Source organism: Anabas testudineus, chromosome 7 (assembly GCF_900324465.2).
Source record: "Anabas testudineus chromosome 7, fAnaTes1.2, whole genome shotgun sequence".
NCBI classification, from domain to species: Eukaryota; Metazoa; Chordata; class Actinopteri; order Anabantiformes; family Anabantidae; genus Anabas; species Anabas testudineus.
In genome coordinates, this window is record NC_046616.1 from 2,731,117 (window position 1) to 2,744,353 (window position 13,237).

Consider the following 13,237-nt stretch of genomic DNA (forward strand, 5'->3'; position numbering starts at 1 on the left):
TAATAGAATGGGAGGAAGAAGCAGCAGGAGCTTCATCATAATGATCTCTGATCTTTGATAAATACATCTGAACTAAAGCTGCATTTGCTACACGACATTTCTTCATAGTCACTAAGAGAAAGTTGTATTCATTAAAACTCTACCTGACGGGGACAGACTGACCTTTAAAAAGTAAGAAGTAAGAAGTAAGAAGACCTGCTGTGAGCCAGGTCGGAATTTTTAACTCCTTACAGCCTTTAACCTGATGAAGGATCAAACTGAAGTGAAGAAGCCTTTTGGACGAGAAGTGAAAACAATCACTTAAAACCCGACTGACGAGTGACTGTAATCCTCATCGTTCGTGTCGACAACGTGTACGGTAAGCTTGAGATCAGGGTTTGCCAGGATGCTGGGAGAATGTGTTGGCGTGCTGAAACGGTTCTTGCCTGCTGCTCAGGACATGATGAAATACTCACCATAAGCCTTTGGCAGGTCTGAGGGATGAGTCTGTGACAGCGCTTATGGACCAACAGTTTGCAGTTGATACACTTGTAGCCCTGCCTGCCCAGCCCCCATATCCTTTCACTACAGTGGCCACAGTAGGCTTTCTGCAAGACACACACAGGACAGGAGAGGACAGGACACATCGAGTTTAGTCTTTAACTAAACTGACACGATCTAGGATTATTTTACTGAGTGAACAGCAGCAGACGGACACAGTGAGAGTGGAACGCCTTTCAGTGAGACCAGACATCAGATTATTGCACATTTAGTTTGGATTCTCACATGGAAAATACTTCTTGTCCTCTTTTATTATTATTGTTACGTTGAGCTGGGTAGAAATAAATTAGTTCAAGTTCTATATTAGAATCAGGTTACATTTTACTGAACTGTTTTCTTGAAACTTTATTAGTGAGGACTTTAGTTCTTTAAAAACCCACCCCTGGTAGATTCAGGTGATGACCTTATAAGCTTGATAAGATGAAATTAGTGTCTGTTCACACATCCACCTGTGTCACCAGCCAGTTGACAAATACACATTTAGACTGACTTCATCCTTGCTTTAAAACAAACAAACAAACAAACAAAAAACAAACAGCCATAATATGTAAAAATTCAGAATATTACAAAGAAATGAGAAATGACCCTTTACATTTTTCAATGATACCCCTTAGGAAATACTCAATACTCTAAGTACAGTGTAAAATGTTACTTTAAGTATAAAAGTAAAAGTACGCCACTAATAAAACTGTGTATTTTAAACAAAGTTGAATTTGATGCTGTTGAGAACATAAATGTAGAAGTTTAGTTCAGATTAGTTGAAATTCTCAGGTGTTAAAATTATGAAATGTGTTGTTACCTACAGACTGTGGAACAAAAACAGAGTTCAAAGTTGGTAAAGGCTGAGCCGATGTTAACTAGTTTATATAGAGTTTAATTCATATTCATATTAATTCAATTCAATGATACATCAGTGTTTGAGTAAATGTACTTTAATGTACTTTAATTTAGCAAACATACCACATACAATATGAAGGAAGTGTTGACACGACATCAACATTGTGAGTTTTACTAGTACTACTTACTACTACACTTACCCTGATGTGTTAGTTTCATAGTGTAGTTGATTTTATGTGGACTGTATCATAAACTAACAGTTCAGTACAGTTCAAGCTTTAACAAACTGATCATATATATTTTTCTCTGTATTGTTTTGTTTTATTCAGTATAATTGCTGATTCCTCTGTTGCCTCACATCCACTAATACTTAGTCCAGTTCACTCCTATGTTACACAACATGGATTCAGAGTGTTGGTTCTTTTATTGGACTTTAGTAGACCAGTTCTTACGCTGCTATATTAGTACCAGAGGTCAGAGTCTCTGGACATCAAATCTGTCACCATGATGCTTCACTGCAGACTAAATACTTAAAATGCGCTGCGTGTACTTTGGTGTATCTACAAAACTCGTTCACGGCGTATGGATGCTGACAGTGAAGAACAAAGAGTCCCTGTCAGCGCCGTGTTGCCATGGAAACGCTTCAGCGAGACTTCAAAGGCTTCCTTTAGTCTTTCTAATCTAACTCTACGTAGAGGTTAAGAAGTACATTTATAAATGAATCGCACACGTTTGCCTTATTCACAGTTTCCTTCCATGCACAGCACACACGACATGAGAAGAATGAGCAAAGTAAGCAAAAAGAACTGATGTGGACTCTTACTGCGTTGGACAGAGAAGAAAAGTCTCATTAGTTATGCCTTTGATTCCTCAGTATAGAAAACATCCTGCATCAAGCTGATTTATCCTGTTCCAGTTACTGCACTGATACTACTACTGATAAGGGAGAAACTGAATCAAGACAGATTTACAACTTTAAGCCCTTCTCTAAGACTATCGAGATCTTAAAGCATAATTGAGTCCTTGCAGAAAAAAAGCAAAAATAATAAGCAGCTCTTTGGTAAAGTAATAAATGGATCTAAATCAACATGCTAACATGATCATAATACTAACTATAATAATAACACAGTGACATGTACTGATGTACTGTAGAATAAGAACAGTGAACTTAGTAAACCGCAGCTAAGCAAATTTCATTTCTTTTAACTAATCAACTGTTCATCATAACTTGTTAAACACTTGTAGTAATAATAATCAAGGTTAATGAGCTCTTACAAGTCAACTTGTACAACGTTGCATCACCAAAGATCGTTTAGGCTTAAAAACTCCATCTCTTGTTTTCATAGCTGAGGTTTAAGATCGTTGGTTACGTATTGTAACCACAGCTTCTATGAGTATAAGCGTAGCCCTCTAAGAGCTGTCGCTATTTGGGTCCGCGCTATTGGGTTTGAAATGGGGTCACTCCCTTAGGTCCACATAATATATAAAGCCTATACTCATAGAAGCTATTACAATACACAACAAACTTTCTATTTCGCATAGGCTTCGCCCTCTAAGATCTGTTGCTATTGGGATAAGGGCAAAGCTTGATGTAGTCAATGCTTCACTGGCAACAACACCAGTCCACCCACAACAACTTTGTAAAGAAGTAAAGCATTAATAAGAAAAGCACAGCCCTCTGCAGAGTCCTGTCTAAATACAAAAGGCGGCACCCATCAAACATGGAACGTCTGCGTTGTGAAGAGTAGCATGAAAGAGTCCTAAGCTCGAGCAGGGCTGAGAAAAACACAGTGGGGTTCTTTACCTGCCGACAAATAAGCCTGTGCGATAGCTTCACACAGCCAGTGAGACAGCCGTTGTTTGGTCAGAGTTTCCCCTTGGGAATTTTCTCTGTAATGTACAAACAGCTGTTGGGTCTGTCTGAAAGCAGCTGTGCATGCTACATAATGTGAGAGAGTACGAACAGGGCAGAGACGGTGCACTTCTGTCTTGTGACGGAGGGGAGGAGGGAAAAAACCCTCTAACATAATGACTCTGGACTTACAGGAGGACGCTATTATTTTAGGTGTGAACGCTGGATTAGGTCTGAGAACGGCCAAATCCCCGTCCTCTCTGATAATAAGGCAGGATGGAGAGAGTCTTTTAGTTAAAGTCAGAGCAAAGAGAAGTGTTGTCTTAAAGAAAGGAGCCTGAGAGACTGTGATATAGGCTTAAGGGAGGGTTTTTAAGTGGCACAGAACCAGCGGTAATTCCCATTGAGGTGTCATTGAGGGAATCACTGACCTTTGTCTTTCAACACCTTTTAAGAACTGTTTTATGAGCGGATGTGTAAAGACAGAAAACCCTCCAAAACCCTAATGACAAGACGGGATAGCTGGGGCATATGATTTAACCGTCGACAGGGCCAGATCTCGGTCTACTAACAACTGGAGGTATAGGCATAAAGAAGAACTCTAGGCAATGGGTGGTTAGAGAAGGCATCCACTCAGAGTGCAGGATTGTCCTGTGCGTTTTTGCAGCACCCGAACACGTCCCCTCTGCTCTTCCGAGCCTGTCCCACGACCCCTGGGAGATCGTGGGAATGAGTTTCCATTCGCTGGGTAGAGATCCGCCTTGCAACATCAAATCCGCGGCTCGGTTTTGCTTGCCCTGGATTTATACCGCCCTGGTTGATGTGGGACCATAGCAGCAGACTTCTGGCTGTGGCTCCACAGACTCCACAGCCAGCACTGAGTGTTAGAGCATTGAGGAATTCATATGTGAGGGGGAAAAGTGTGCATCAACGCAACCAGCTGCTAAAAACTCAGGGGAGACAGAAGCAGACCGGATGTCAGAAGACTGTACTCTACTGACAAGTTGTTGGCTCTGAAAAATGCCGTTGTGTGCAGCAGTTCCCACAGAGTGGCACACATTTTCCTCGTGCCGTCATTGCTTGCGGGGGGGCTCGAGGGGTTTCACCAGGTGCACGCTCAACGTTGTTTTCCAGCGGCAGAGTGGCGGGGGGACAGCTGTTGCTGGGAGATGTTGAGGGGTAGGAGGGGGAGGCTGAAGCAGATCTGACAGAGACGCAACAACAGCAGTGGCTGAAGGACGTCCTGTCTGGAACAAGTGTCTCTGCAATCACGCCAGGAAGCCTGGGGGTGCTAAGACCGCGTTGAAGCACAGCTCCACAAGGCGGGTCTCCTTGTCGGCCCAAACAGCCCATCAGGGTTGGTGGGGTCATCCAAAAGGCCTTCCTAATTTGCTCAGGAAGCTGAGACATGTGAACCCACATATTATGCTGCAGCATGGTTATATGCCACGATGTGACACTGTGCTGCCATTGGCTTGCCATCATCTGCCGGCTTGGAGGGCAGAACACCAGGCTGCCAGCGATGGATGAAACAGAAGAGCTGAGCAGGGCAATGTCATTAATGGTGGCTGCAGTCTGAGCAGCACACTGGTGTGTGCAGTCATTAAGGCGGGAGGTGACCTGGTCACAGGAGAATAGGGGAGTTGCCCGATGTTTGCTTTGGTGGAAAAGCTAGCACGCTTAGCCCAGCTTTTGTCTCCATCATCATCCTCCTGCTTCCTCTAGGGGCAGACGTGCACAATAGGGGCACGTGGCCCGAGGAATTAGGGTTAGCCCTGTATGTTCAGGGCCAAAGCAGATCTTGCGGTATGGAGGTCATCAACACTGAGATGAACTCCTCTTTTCTTTACAAGGTGACTGCATCATGTAAAAAGTAGAGCAGAGCTCAGGTCATGCAGTGTTTGTATACTTGGTATATACTCACATATACTGATACAAGTCAGCAAAGTAATCTGATCATCTGTAAAGGATTGGATGGGATAAATCTTGTCAGTTTCTACATCCTGTGCTTAGTAAAAAGGCTTAAAATGAAAAAGACAACTAGTTGTTCAATCCAACTAATGAATATTCAAACTTTCTTTAGGGAGAGAAATAGTCACAAGAACCATGTATAAAACATAAAGTAAACATAATCCCAGAGGCTGCTTCACTCTGGGTTTTGATTAACTGCAGCATTTTCATATTCAGTAAGAGACACAACAAACAGAACAACTCATCAACAGGGATAAACAGGAATAACATCATTCTATCACAGAGACGGGGAGTGCATCCTCCTGTGTTTGTCATGTAGACGGGCTGATGTTCAGAGTCCTGCAGCTTTGGAGTAAAACGATGAGAAGACAAGAAAGGCTTTTATCGACTGACAGTCCTCCCTTCAGCCTGGCAGGCAGCATTACACATCATGCGAGTTCCTGGAAACAGGCTGGTCTAATACTGTCTGATTCACCTCTGACAAAGAAATCTCATCAGTGCAAACTGACCAATGACATCTGCAGTAATCTGTGCAGTGAATCAGGTCATTACATCAGCAAAGAATAACAGGACACAGCAACAGCAACAAAAAAACAACCCTGTAGCACCTATACATGAATATAATAGGAGCCTAGACTGATGACAATAAGAATTTTACATGCTGATGTGGAGGAGGCTGTTTAACGTCATGTTTCAACATGACCCCTGTTCATATCTCATTCAGAGAATCCCAGGGTTGAGGAGACGGCAAATTAGTTCCAGGATTTATCATATCTGCACATTTGCTACTATAATTAGCACTAAACACAAATTATAAAGAGATAAAACTAATGGAAACTGTAAAGTATGAGACACAATTGTGACCAGATATCAAGTCAGGGAATTTTCAGCATCTTTACAATATATGTACCTAACTTCATTTCTGTCTATGTAAAGATTGTTGAACTGCTGGTGTAACAAGAAATAATCAGAAGCATGCACCTGTAAACCTGTGGTGCCTTTCCAGTGAACAGTGCTGAAAAATGGCTTTTGGCCAAACATGACAGCTTCTTCATGTGGGTAAAGCCCAGCGTTTGCAACTCCCGCTGTGACCCCCTGCTGGGGATGGAAAAGTAACAGCTGCTGTTCCACACTGACAGAATCGGGGAACAACCTCACTCCCCCGCTCGACTGCAGCATCACAGGGCCAGGTGATGGCAAGGATGTCAGATCAGGAGTCTTCCAGAAAGCAGCAAAATATTGTGTCTCACCCATAGCACAGTAATGTATAATGAAGGTTTCTGCTGTCTGATAAACAGAAAAAGCTTCTATTCAAAGGAAAATATGTCTGTGTGCACTTTCACATCAGCTGTCACTCTGATGACACATCTGTAGTCAAAGGTGAATTTAACACATTCATTTTCAGCTCAAACCAGTGCGAGGTTTTGTTTGCTGGTGTCAGTCATCTCTCTGGTGGAGAGCTTGTGGAGGCAAATGGCCAGCGGGTACATCTGAATTCTGCTTCATCACGTGGGCAACAGAAGCTAAAAGAGTCCCCATTGTGTCTAATGGGAGGGATCCACAAAGCAGCTTTCTCCACTACCACATCAGGGGGAGATGGAGCGTGCTGGGGGGGAGGGAGGAGAGAGATGGAGACAAATGTGTAGTGACTGAGAGGGAAGGAGTGAGAGAAGGGAGGATAAACCTGACCTACTTCTTCCTGCCTTATTTATATGCTGAGAACAACACAGTGAACCAACCAGAATCCTCGGAGCTGGCATAGCAACAACCGTCGGAAAAATCCCAGTCTGAAAACCATCTGCTCTCCACTGCTGTGCTGTGACGTTATGTAGAAGCAACATCTGAGGAAACACTGAATCCCAACCATGTATCCTATAGTAGAAATAATGATAATGTAATAATCTAAACTAAAAAACATGATTTATTATCTCACAACGAGTTCTTATGTAGCGTTGTGCAGCCTTAACATAGAAAACAGTCGGCTGTATGACATAAACCACAGTCTGCGATGTCAGAAAGATGTGCTCTGTATATCCAAACGTTCTCCTGCCTGTGTCTGAAATGTTTCAGACTGATAGAGCAGTTTTTAATTAAGAACCTGAATCATGTCCAAGTAAAAATTCAGCTGGATGAAAAATAGTTGTGTCCTCCAAAATACCTGACTTGACAGATGATGATAAATGATGACACAGTGATTTGGACATCAATGCAGTGAGCGAGCAGCAGGTTTTTAGATTCTATTTCCCTACAGCCCCGCCATTATGATTACTGGTTTAGCTCTAAGCACTAATGTACAGCTATATTCCTGCATGGCTTTTATTGAATAAGCTAGGCTCCACAGTGCATCAATAGTAATGACCACATCAAGGAGTACATGTTGGAGCAAAGTGCTGACCCAGCGAGATATCAATGCTTGTCCACTTCCTGGTCTAGAATTTTAAGATACCAGATTCAAAATATATTAATCCCAAAAGGGAAACTGTTCTGACTTGTTACAGCTGCTCTCAGTTCAAAAGGAAAGAGAAGAACCACAACCAAGACAGATCCACATTAACATAAATACAAAATAAGATCAATGCAAACAACTCAATAAGAACCACTGATGGATGAAATGGTGCAGAAGTTGGAACGTGGTGCAGACTGCTGCTCCCATTCAAATGAATCAGAGACACTTGCATCTGTGTTGATCAACTAGACTCACAGACCAGACCATTAAATAAGAAAAACAAAAAGTGAATTCAACTCTGAAGCTGACAGACCAGAGGTCAAAGGTAAAAACTCAGCCTTGTTCTAGCATCGCTTTACCCTCTTTCTTCCTCTTCAGCGAAAACACATTTGGTAATGACGGCCTGACAGTAGTAGCATTAATGTCTTTCTTCTTCTGCATTGTTTCAGACGAGCAGGGTGAGCAGGTGCAGGGAATTGATGAAAGTCCACATGTGCATTCAGGTACCTGTGTGTGTGTCTGTAGCATGGAGCTGAGAACTGATAAGAGACAACTGCTAAACAAGCCATAACTAGGACACCATGAATTATGCATCAACACCCAGATAGCTTTGGCGTAGTAGTGACTTGATTACCTGTCATATATAATTTACCTGTTGACAGAGTGTAGTGTGTAGTCAGCACAGACATTAGTACAGAAGGATATTATGTTGATATTGGAGCACGGAGCGTCTGCCCACGACAGCTACAGTTTGGTTAACGTCAGGGAAAGATTGTGGGCATCTGAGGGAATAATGGTTGTGGTAGAGTCAGTGTAGCTTTGGTTAATGAAGTGCACATATACGCTGCTGCTGCTGCTGCTGCTGCTGCTATCATGTTTTATGACAGTATCTCTTGATCTTCATCAGTTAAAGAAGTCGATGCTGATGAAGGTGGTTTTTATACAGTCTTCATGTGACTGTCTGTATTTTACCTGGGATCTGCTTCTGTTAGGCGAGTGTTAAGCTCATTTATGGTTTAAGCAACTGATCCAAGTGGACGTCATCTTCCTTAAACTAAAATCATTTCCACACACAACTGTGTGTGTGGATGAGATCAGTGCAGCTTTTCAGGATGTTGATGCTACTGTGATGCTCGTTACTACTGAGGTTACAAACAGACTAATACCTCTTCTCCTTGCTCTGCTTGTTCATAGCTCTGCTGTATTATTTAGCTAAAGTCCACTAGTTTATATTAATTCAAAAACTCCAGTCAACAATGAAACAGTCACCTCTATAATGAAGTAAGAATCCAACATTCATAAAACGCCCAACATTGTTATAATTACAGTTTAAATATTACAGCTCGTCCTCCGCCAGCCGGGAGCGTGTTCAAGTGAGATTTAAAGACACTCACCCTGTTAAAGCGCTTGGCCTGGAAGAGGTGTCCGTTGACTCGATAGAGTTTCCTCCATCTTCTGGCCCCGCGGCGATAGATCGATTCTAGAAGAGAGAGGAAACAGTTGTAGAGCAGCAGCATGGTGAAGGACTGATTGGTGAGAGGGGTGGAGGTGTGCTAGGCTAGAGGGAAGAAAGCTGGAGAGGAGGAGAAGAATGAAGACCGAGGTTTGGGTTCAAGTGAGGGGAAGAACACCATCAGGTTTCTCTGATGTATACGGTGTACGCATGCTCACACACACAGATCGCTCTCCACTCCCTCCCTCACCCGTCCAGTAGCTCTCCCCTCACCCGTCTCCTTCTTTCCCTGCTGCTTCTCTTAGTCCAGATCACTATCCCTGGGTTTCTTTTCCTCCAGGTGATGAATGGACTTATTAACGCTCCATAATGCTTTTTATTTTGATGGAACCATGAAGGTGTGACTTTTTATAATAATACCAAGCTGATAATAACCTGCAGGACATAAACAAGCATGTAGCAGAAGACTAGATCCTATGATTATTTAGATTGTGATCGCCCCGTCCTGACGTGAGGCGTCTACTCACGACTGCCAGCACATGTTTTGTAAAGGGTTGTTTGGATTTGTCAAAGTAAAGCTCTCACAGACAACATTTCACCAAGTTTGACACAAATCCTCTAGTTTTTTAAACACCAGCCACCTAGAGGATTAGTGGGATTCTGTTTGGGTGGTTTAGCAGTTTCTGTTTTGGTCCGGCTTTTGTCTTTGGAGCTGGATTTGGGTTTTAACAAATAGCCAGTCTGTGTGGCCGCCGGTTTAAAAAGCCTCGTCGTTGTGCAGCTGTTCCCCGAGTTCAGTGTTTGTTAATATTTTCTCTGCCTGGTGGAAAAAAGTCTGAATCACAAGTGGATGAAGCAGAGGAAATGAGAAGTGCACAGACTAAGACCGCCAATCTGCTGTTACGTCTCTCCTCCTTTGTGGATGTTTTCATCCATGCAGCTGATGTGATTTGATGAGTGGTTTGTTTCTAAACCCTTTCACTTTGTGTACTGTTGTATGATTCATGAAGATTAGACAGCATGGATGCTATATGGATTTAGCCTCGTAATGCATGTTTGGCCAAATGTGCCACAGTTAGAGAGCATCCTTAGTTACATATAGTTCAAAAAAGAACGCCCATTGTCTAGTTCAGAGGTCTGAACAGTCTAATGGGCAATAACAAAATGTGTTTACCCTCCTGCATCGTGTCTGTTGTTTATATTACTTAGTCATGGTCCAATCCTGTTCCAGTGTGCAGATGAACTCTCTATTCAAAGTGACAGTGTAATAAGTGATTAAGGCAAACTATTCTAGTCAACCATTAGATTTCTATTAGCAGCAGGAAATTTGGATTTCGTGGTGTTACATCAGATGGTGCTAAAAGCAGAAAATGATTTAATGTGATGTGAAATCATACAGCAAATAGAAGTGGACGGCACCAGTGACAGACAATGTTCATACAGTGTGTGACCACTGATAGCACGTACACAATATAGCAGAATAATCATTTTTATTTTGTTGTCCACTTTTCTCAGGACTGTTTATTATCAGCATATTCAGCAAAAAGAGCAAAACCAGCAATCTGTGTGTGTTTTGTTACGTTTAGACTCTTATTCATTACAAATCACTCCTAAATATACTATACCATGAAAACAAACCCCAAAAACATAAAGACATCATAAAGATCTCTGGACCCAGCGGAGCTCAACATCATGGAGCCAGACTGAGAGCTACACAACAAGTACCTGGAACCACTGTGTGCAAGTGTGCAGACACATAAACAGGCAAAGGAGCCGCAGCAGATACTGATTTAATTTAGGTTTGTGTCTTTTTTCTGCACTTCGTATGAAGATACTTTCCAAAGAACTATTTAAAACCTGTGACTCAGCCAAACTACCGCTTTGGCTGACTTGTTCCTTTGTCTATATTTCCGTGAAAACACACACACACACACACACACACACACTACATACAGTAGTTTATTTTTACACAGTTCTGTAGTGTTGTTAGAAATACTGCACAGAGAAATGCACAATTTCCTCCTGTCCGAGTCCCATTTAGTAAATACTACAGCGTGTTGCCACCCAAGAAAAAAAAAAAGGAGAATAACCTACATGAAGTAAAGTGGTTGGCTGAACCACATCAGGCGTTGCCCTCCTGACTCCCACTAATTATTCACTAGTGCCTCCCCCTGTCTGCGCTGGTTTTCCAGTCTGGTTGGTTGTTCCTCTGATGGGTGCGGCTGTGATATTCTCCTCCACTTGCTCATTTTTTGCCTCTGTTGCTATGGTAGCCACAGCCCACCATACACTAGCTATTATTAGTTGCTGTGAGGATGTCAGGATAACACCGTCTGAAAATAAAAGTAAATCTTAACAACAATGTTCGCTTCTCCGCCAGGTTGAGCATCACTCTAGCTTTTTGTCTCCTGATGGGTGCGGAGCTGAAGAATTTTCATGCCCTGGGGTGAACTCTTGTTCCAGATGGTTTTAACCGGGGAGATCGAATCATCTTTAATGTTTAAGCCAAGCATCTGTTACTTCAACTTCTACAATGGGTGATGCTCAGATGATTCAGGCCGTAGTTTGGCAGGCAACACGAACAGTGTTGTTCCAGCCAAAAAGTAAGTTGTGCTCGTCTCTGTATGCAAATCTGCAGCCGTAGAGAAAGTGGTTTAAACACTCCACCAGACACTTGGCTCGTGTACTGACCAGTGACACTACAGCGAAACTGCTGTCAGAATGGAAACGGAGACGTAGCATTAGCAGACGCCTCTGCTGCTGCAGCATCTTTACATTCTGCCCTTTTCTGCATCGTGATGAATATTTTTGTGGTTCTAGATCCATCGGAGTTCAAGCAGCAGACATCACAGAGATCAAACTGAAACCGAGCAAAGGGGTCCCTCAAAGGGGCCCTCCTGCACTTTAGGGTCTCATCTGAGAATTTCCTTTAATCCTGTTAAATCAAGGCCTCTACGGGAACGTCTATGCTGCGTTTCCATAGTTACCCAGTATTTCTTCCCCCTCTGCCCATAATAGTGGGTGACTAAGGGAATTTGGGGGGGCGGGGACACAGTGTGGCTGTGTGTGTGCGAGGAGGGTGAACCTACACATCGTCTGTGCCCCATCAGATGCTAAATACAGGTTATATGATTAAATAATTAACTGCAACAGATGATAAAGTGGGAAATTGCAGCTCTTACCTCCGAGTCTTTAATCAGACTGTTGATGAGCAGTTAACACAGAAGAAGTTTGAATATATGAGTAAATGATTCCTGTTTTTAAATGTGCATTTGGCCGGAATACAAAACATCAGTCTCTAGGTATGAATGGCCCATTAATAATCATGACAGTTCAATTAGAATAAAAATAACTCTGATACACAAGCACACTTAGACATTTGTTATTGTTTAACATGGATATCGCAGATATAGCAGCACGTTTGCAGCTGAAAACAGAGCGAACACTTGCAGCACTGTCAACTATGGAGCCTTTACAGTGTGAGTATGACAATCAAAGACCAATTATGATTATCATACATAATTACTACCTATATAAAATAGCTTAGAAAGAAATTCAGTTTATATTATATTACATTACATTACATTATATTCAAATCAATACTGCAGTGCTGAATTTAGCTTTTTAAAATGCAAAGCTGCAGTAAACAAAAATACAAACAAAAAAAAACTAAACTTCTCATATGTAAGGAATTATCACCAGGCTACATAGAAGGATTCACTGGTTAAAAAAGCATCTGCTGGTATAACACCAACCTCAGTCAAGCTTCAATTACATGTCAACAGGCGTTTACAATAACCAGGATTATCTGAAAAGACATGATGTCCCTCAACTCAGTGGCCACAGCTGGATTTAGGACCTCGATGAAGATACTAAACATGCAACTCATGCACATCTCAGCCAGACTGCAACAGTGGAACATGCAGAAAGTGTAATGAATAAAAAAGTTAAAAAACTAAAGTAGGAACCACAACATTGTTCCTAAACATCACAGTTGGTTTTACTGCAGCGCTCAGCTTCATGTTCTTTCCAAACTTTAACTTCAGTTGTTGCTTTTGTTGTGAATATTTTATGTGATAGAAAAATATTTAAGAATTCAAAGCAAGTTTTCTGATGCTTTAATAATTCATAACAACTC

General features: G+C 42.1%; 1 protein-coding gene across 5 annotated transcripts in view; it reads right to left on the reverse strand.

The window, feature by feature from the left end:
* prkcz (protein kinase C, zeta) overlaps positions 1–13,237 on the reverse strand; it is an 84,693-nt gene that overhangs the window by 32,199 nt on the left and 39,257 nt on the right. For all 5 annotated transcript variants that reach the window (XM_026368909.2, XM_026368913.1, XM_026368911.1 and 2 more), the window contains 2 exons: positions 9,041–9,126; positions 456–587 (listed from right to left, as the gene is read on the reverse strand). In XM_026368909.2, coding sequence (XP_026224694.1) covers positions 456–587; positions 9,041–9,126 — 218 coding nt within the window. The remainder of the gene's footprint in view (positions 1–455; positions 588–9,040; positions 9,127–13,237) is intronic.